The sequence below is a fragment of the Apaloderma vittatum genome, unplaced genomic scaffold (assembly GCF_000703405.1).
Source record: "Apaloderma vittatum isolate BGI_N311 unplaced genomic scaffold, ASM70340v1 scaffold40770, whole genome shotgun sequence".
NCBI lineage: Eukaryota > Metazoa > Chordata > Aves > Trogoniformes > Trogonidae > Apaloderma > Apaloderma vittatum.
Window position 1 is genome coordinate 14,089 of NW_009693618.1, and position 6,883 is coordinate 20,971.

Here is a 6,883-nt window from a genome sequence, read left to right on the forward strand (position 1 = left end):
TTAGAAATAAATTTTTATTAAAATACATGGATTATGTTTACTAGCAGTTTGCATTATACATCAACTAACATTTGTGTAAAGTAGAGCAGTACTTGATATTGTAGGTTTATTTTCCCTAATATGTCTGTATAGTAGAAATCCTATTATGGTAGAAAAAAATAGAAAATCCTTCTATAGTACAATTAAGTGGTAGCTATAATAATATGAAGAATATCCTTTTCATTCTTGGAAAAAAGCAGTGCAGTATGGTTAATAACAGTAAAAGAACACTGCATTATTATTTTTAAGAACTCGATTGACTATAATTATAAAATGCCAAGTGCTTTAATGTGCATTTGAGTTTACGGGAGAGTGGAGATGTACACCCAGTTATGTAAAGTAAGGATACGTATTCTTCTTCCAGAATAGGGCAGGCTGAGCCTAGTTCTTAGATGACTATGCCAACAAAAATTTCAGTCCTTTGCAAAAGGAAGAAAAAAAATCCCTGAGTACTTTCCTAAAAACAAAGCAGCTTTGCATTTTAAGGGATATTACACAGTAAAGTGCACTCTTGCTACTCTGTGGCTGAGTGTCCAGTATTTCTCTTTCTGGGTAGAGCTGTCCCAGCCCTCAGCAGAGCACCTGGCCTGCCAAGTGGAGCTGAGAAGAGTGGAACATTGTAGGAAGCTGGCACTGGATGAATTTGAAAGTCATAGGCAGATTTTGGAAAAGCAACTACAAAGTGAGGTAAATTCTGAATAATCTGAATCCCTTCTTCTTTCTCTCTTGTTCATGTTTATCTGTGTACCTTTGCAGGCTATTTAGTGCATAGTTACGGGGATTGTACCCTGCGTATTTTGCTCTAACCAACTCTAAAGAAAAGAACACAACACTGAAAAAAACAACCAAAAAACCCCCCAACCCAAAATAACCAAAGTAAATCTTTCCAGGTCATTAAGTTGTCAGTTCTGACTTTGAGTAGGATACTAGGTACCCATGATTTGACTGGACCTAGAAAATATTTAGAAACAAGCATTCAACTGGCTGAGACTACTCTTTTTTTTTTTTTTAATTGTGCTGATTTTGGTTTCTTTTTTGATCTCCTGTAGGTTGAGCGTTGTGCCCAGTTGAAGACCCAGCTGTTGGACTCCGAAGCTACTGTCAGGAAGTTGAATGTGCAGGTTGAAGAACTGAAACTGCGGCTGAAACAAACACAGGCAGGTTTGTATCTTACACCAGTGCAGTCCTTTATGAAGTTCATGTACTTAACAGGTGTAAGAATTTCCCAAAGCTTCAAATAGTTGCAGTTGCATAGAATTAATATGCCACCAGTTAGTAGATTTCAATTTTAAAATCAAAAGCCATTTAAATGCCCAGTTTAAAATGCAGACTCATTACAACTTCCCTTTGGGAAAAAAAAGATACAGAAGAAAGGGAGAACATTGCTCCCTGAATATTTATGTGTTTTTATTGTCTGTTTTTCTTCACTGTGAAGACATTAATGGTGAAGACATTAATGGTTGGTGGTAATATAGTCACTGTTTTCCAGGAGGCAAGTTGTGTTTTAATGCATTTTGATTCTCGAATGTTCATAATAAGAATAATCAATTTGAAATTGTATTACATACCTTGCTAATTTAAATCTAACTTTTAAACCGTTGTTGTCAGGGCTGATAACTTATGCACCTTGTATGGGTGGTAGAGAGGCATTTGCATAAAACAATTTAGTCTGCTAAAGAAAGGTAGTTCTAAATATGGCTGTCTGTCAAATTGCTAATACCAAGTATGATAAAGTAAAAAGTTTTGGCATGTATATTTAATCTAAAAATATAGAATTGAGTTCTGCAATGCTTGTACTTACATGCAGCATGTGTTGCACCATAGTTCAGTGTATGCAATACTTTATATTATTCACTAGATCAGTGATCAAACTAGATTTAAATGCCATGTTTTACTGTCTCATTATTGTCTCCCTCTCTCAGTCTGCTGTCACTCACTGTCTTTTGCTGTCATTTAGCACTGGAAAATGAAATCTATCGGAATCCAAAGCCTTCACTTGTCGATCGCTCTGTCCTTGACTTCACCAGTGACCGAATCGTACCTCACGATGTTTACGTGGATAGCGCGTTCCTCAAGAATCTGGTTATGGCCGATGTGATGAAGGTGAATGCTATGCCAAGGGTTGGCTGTCGTCAGCAGCTACAGCCACGCACTGCTTCTCCGGATTCTGACCTGGAGTGCGTGGCGCTAACCCGTGCTAGAATAAAGGAGCTGGAACAAGAGGCAGAGTATTTGGAAGAAGCCTACAGGAGCTATCAACACAGAATCATGCAGGACATGGCCACAAGCAAAACACCGAGGAAGACACAGTCTCCTTTACTTCTTCAGTGTGCTGGTAGTAGACTCCCCCTGACTACCCAGCATGAACTTCTAGAGGATAATCCCAGCTCCCAGCATTCCCCCCTGAGCAGTCCAAGAGGTGAAAAATATGGCAAAACAACTGGGCAGGTTGATGCCTTTCAAAATCCCTTAACTCCGCCACTGCTCAGAGGAGCACCTTCAAGACGCCTTTCTTCTACTCCTGTTTCCAAACTGGAAAGAGAGCTCAGTAACAAGAAGATTTCAGATGGTAGGTCACAATTGTCAATGTTTCGCAACGTTGGGGTTTTGCTTCTTGTTCCTCTTGTGCAATGGGAAGAGAAAGATTTAGTGGTGATACTCTGACTCTTGTTATTTGCTAAGAGGCTGGAGAAGTTGGAGGAAAAATACGCTAGCTGCTTGGAGTATTGCTTCTTTGGAGAAACAAGCAGGGAGCAGTACTTTGAGCATGGCTGAACGTACTTAGTTAAGATAGCTTTAAAGAGAAGATTATGCCCTATAATCCACTCCAGATGTAACCTTACGATATGCAGGATTTCATTCAAGTGTTGCTATAATGTATAGCTGCTTTGCAGCGTTCATTGTCATTTCCTAATTTTAATAATCCTCTCTGAATTCCTGTCCTTTCACTTAGCTGTTGCAGTTAACGTGTGCAGCAGAAAACTGCTTTGTCTGACTTCTCTTAAATTGAGTTTTCCAGTCTGAAAGGTCCACATTTGCTTTTGTTTGTTCTTTTTGCTATGACATCTTTATCAGAGCAGTTTTGAGGGGGAGGTGATTAGTGTTTGGTCATGAGTGGAAAATTGTCATTTTCTACTAATTTTACAGCATCTATGGGCTGTTTTTGTTTGGTCTTTTTTTTAAGAGCTAGTACTCAGAAAAGCAAGCAAGATAGAAAAGAATTGAAAAATTTAAAAACATTATGTTTTTTCAAATCTGCAGTGCATCTGCTCCTTGAGTCATGTGATTCTTGTCACCCTAGCTCAAGGTGGATTTAATAAGATGAAAAAGAGATGGTAACATAGAAAAGATAATGATCAGCTTCTTCATGAAGGAATGTGAAATACAAGAAGGGCAGCTTAGTTTGGAAAAGAGCTGGCTGAGGTGGGCTGTGGGAAGTATGGAAAGCAGTTGGGTGATCTGTAAAAGGTGTAAAGGAATCCATTAATCACTGCTTCAGATACCCCAGAATTCTGTGAAATTGAAAGGAAAGAGAAGGAATTACTGTTTCATACCAAGAGTGAGTTGTGGAATTTATTGCTTCTGTGGCCACAAATACAGATACAAGAATAAAGCTTCCCTGTCAGGAGGACCCAAAAAAGTATTGATTGATGAAAGATTGGGGTGGGTGTTGCCAGAAGTAAGATGTAAGTATTCTTCTTTATGAATTTTAGTTCGGTTTTGTTTAGTAATGGTCACTGTGAGAAACAGGTTACAAAGAGTTTGATCTCTCGTGGCTGTCCCTGTGTTTCTGTGTGTAGAATATGATGCTCTGTTACTGAAAACATTTGAAAAATTGATCTTCCAAAGAAGTCTTTTACGTTACAAGTTTCCTCTGTCACCTTCTGTATGAGGTGTTTACAGACCATTTGTTTAATACTGCACACACACAAAATCTTTCACAAGAGTAGGTTTTGCTTCTGAAATTAGGAAATGTAAAAATTAAAGCTGCCTGCATAACCTTAACAATCCTTCTAGTCTTTGTACCTGTCAGAAGCTGGGTCCATGGTGGCTCTTTTTTTTCCATTGAACCTCTTGCATAATGCACGAGACTGACTTGTTCTAGAGAGGGATAAGAGTTGAATAACAAAGGAGGGCATTACCTGCCTTAGGTATTACAGAAATTAAGTGATATGTACTGTAGGAAACCAGGTTGCAGCTAGATGATACATTCTCAAAGTGAGCTGATGTGACACTTGCCCCAGTAAGCATGGTAGCTTCAGTGTTAAAGTGCTGTAGAGTGATTTATCTGCTTCCAGTTAGCCTGCTTCCCCACTGATACGGCATCTCTATTTCAAGAGTCATCTGAGAAAGAGTGCTTTTATATTGGTATGTATGTTCTCTTTTGTGCTAGAGATGGCTGAAGCACCAGACATGCTTTTGCAGCTTCTGGAAGCTTCCATGGAGCTTTTCAGAACTGTTGAAAACGTGAGTCTGAAGAGCTCAGAATGAATTTTAAGAGGTAAAAGATACCATGGACATGAGTCTTTAGATTTGTTTTTCCTTCAAATGGCGCATACCTCAGTGATAACTGCAGCTCAGTTGTCAGCACATGTCTTTGAAGGATGAAAGGAAGAAGCGCGTCCTCCTGCAGAATACTTACAGTTGGCAGATCTAACAGCTTTTTTTACTGCATAATCCGTCAGTGGGAGGGTATGTGGTTTTCTCTCTTCCTTTAAATTAGCTCATGTATTTGACTGTTTCCTTCCCAAGCCCATGCATGTTGAGCATCTTTCAGACTTTGGCTTTCTAATGGGAAGGAGTAAGCCCATTTCTTTGAGCAACTAAAAGTAGGACAGGATCCTTTTCTGTTTTCCACCGCTTACTGTCTCCAATCTCTGTGCAGTAACATGAATCAAGAACTAGTTACTGAGAAAAAAATTCTGATTGCTGTTGGACCCATGCTCCCTGTTACTTCATCAGTACTTTTCACCTTGATCATTACTTGACCAAACTTCGTATCTTCTGATGAGAAAGAGCAATATTAGTGGGTCTTGCAGACAGCATACTGTAAGCCAAAGACCTCAGCCATTTTTTCTTTTAGGAGAGGATCACTTAAGTTCAATCCTAGGTAATTTCTACCTGATAGTAGGTTGTAGTAAATTCCCGTGTGAGATGGCTGGTGTGCTGCCTGTGTCCTGACACGCAGTGTGTCTTACGCTGGGGAGGTATGTGCAGTAAGTGTTATGGGCTGTGTGTGTCCTTTTGTTCTGCGTGTGAAAATTTGACAAGCTTTTTATAAAAGATTGGATGTGGTGGGTGAGATGAGGGTTCCTACCACCACCAGGTACTGCTGTTACATGAGTATGACATAAATGCTGAGTCCTCTAGTGCTCAACTTCCTTAGAGGCTCTTTCTCTGTGCTGTGTGGACATAGGGGCTGTCAGGAGATAAAAATCCACAGTTAACCCCTAATCTGGTACATTCTGCAGTGTGACGTGCGCTATGAACAGGATGCATTTCTCTACAACCACCTGAAAAAACTTCAGGTATGGGAATGTTAATAATGGCATTTCATCTATCTCTTGAGCCAAATTAGCATTGACTACGGTAAAAGGTATTAGGTCAATAATGTGCAGGGAAAAGAATCCAGTACCTGCTTACTGAGTGAATATCGTAGCTTGTGGAAAAATAATAATTCATAGTCCAATGATTAAAGACCTGTGCAGCTGCACAGGAAAGGAAAATTAAGATTGTAAAGCAAAATTTAAACAAAGCACTGGATTTCACAAGTTGAATTAAAAACCTTTTTAAGGATTCTGGGTTTTAACTTTGTTCCTTAGGAAGCTCAGGACTCCTCTAGTCGTACTGTCTGTCTGTTTCCTTCGCTGATAACTTTATAGCTGTTTGTGAGAGGATAAAATCTTTGAAAATCTTCAGTTCATCTCCAATTTTCACAAATCTTTAGAAAATGAAACCTCCACATTAAGTTTCCTAATGAAGAATGGCCTTTGGGAGACCTCAAGCATTGTCTTTTGCTGGCTAGTAAGCACATCTCTAGCTTGAAATCTGGCTGTGTAACTGCTTCCTCTAATGCTCTACAGGGCAGAAATTGTTTGCTGTTTGGCAGAGGGGCTGCAGTCTGTGGGGAGCGTGGACGTGTTGTGTGTAAGTTTATGGGGTGTAAATTTGTGATGGTGAATACTCCTAGAATAGAATTCCCATACAGAGAGGGGGAAAAAACCAAAATACCACAAATCTGAAACAAAACAGTACAAGAAAGTTAGTGTTAAGATCTGGATGGTAGTTGTTCTATAGTGGTGGTGCATGCACAGTCCAATTATGCCTGTGTTGTAAAATCCAGCCCTGTCTGAGAAATGTTAAGACAAGTAACTGACTAATACAAATTGTGGGATTTTTATTCTGCAGACAACAGTGGCTCGTACCTTGCCTCTTCACAGCAGAGTGTTGACCAGGTGCTTTCTCCTATTTCAAAGCCACATCCACTTTCATCTTCTGAATCTGTTCCTTCTTCACCATCCAGCGCTGGCCAGAAAATCAGGTAACATTGTTTGCAAAGCAATGTTTTTAACCTGCTTTGAAAAGAAACATTTATCTAGCTGTTTATGGTTATAGCTGCTTTTGCAGTTAAAGTAAGCCATTAGTTTTATGAGTGTGAACTTTTCTGAAGATGGATAAGGATTTCCGTTCCTGAATATCGTTCATCAAGAGGAACTTTATTACTAAAAAAGCTCACCCCTCTCTCCTCCCAAATCCAAACACCTGTGACAAGTATAAGTTGACATTTTCATCTCTGTTAAATTTGTTCTTCCTTTCAGTGAACTTAACTTTCCAATGTAATAAT

The 6,883-nt window shown here is 39.3% G+C and overlaps 1 protein-coding gene across 1 annotated transcript in view; it reads left to right on the forward strand.

The window, feature by feature from the left end:
- OFD1 (oral-facial-digital syndrome 1) overlaps positions 1-6,620 on the forward strand; it is a 20,645-nt gene extending 14,025 nt beyond the window's left edge. The window contains 4 exon segments of the mRNA XM_009879387.1: positions 596-726; positions 1,089-1,200; positions 1,997-2,608; positions 6,448-6,620. Of these exon segments, the coding sequence (XP_009877689.1) occupies positions 596-726; positions 1,089-1,200; positions 1,997-2,608; positions 6,448-6,620 (1,028 nt within the window).
- The last annotated feature ends 263 nt before the right edge of the window (positions 6,621-6,883 follow it).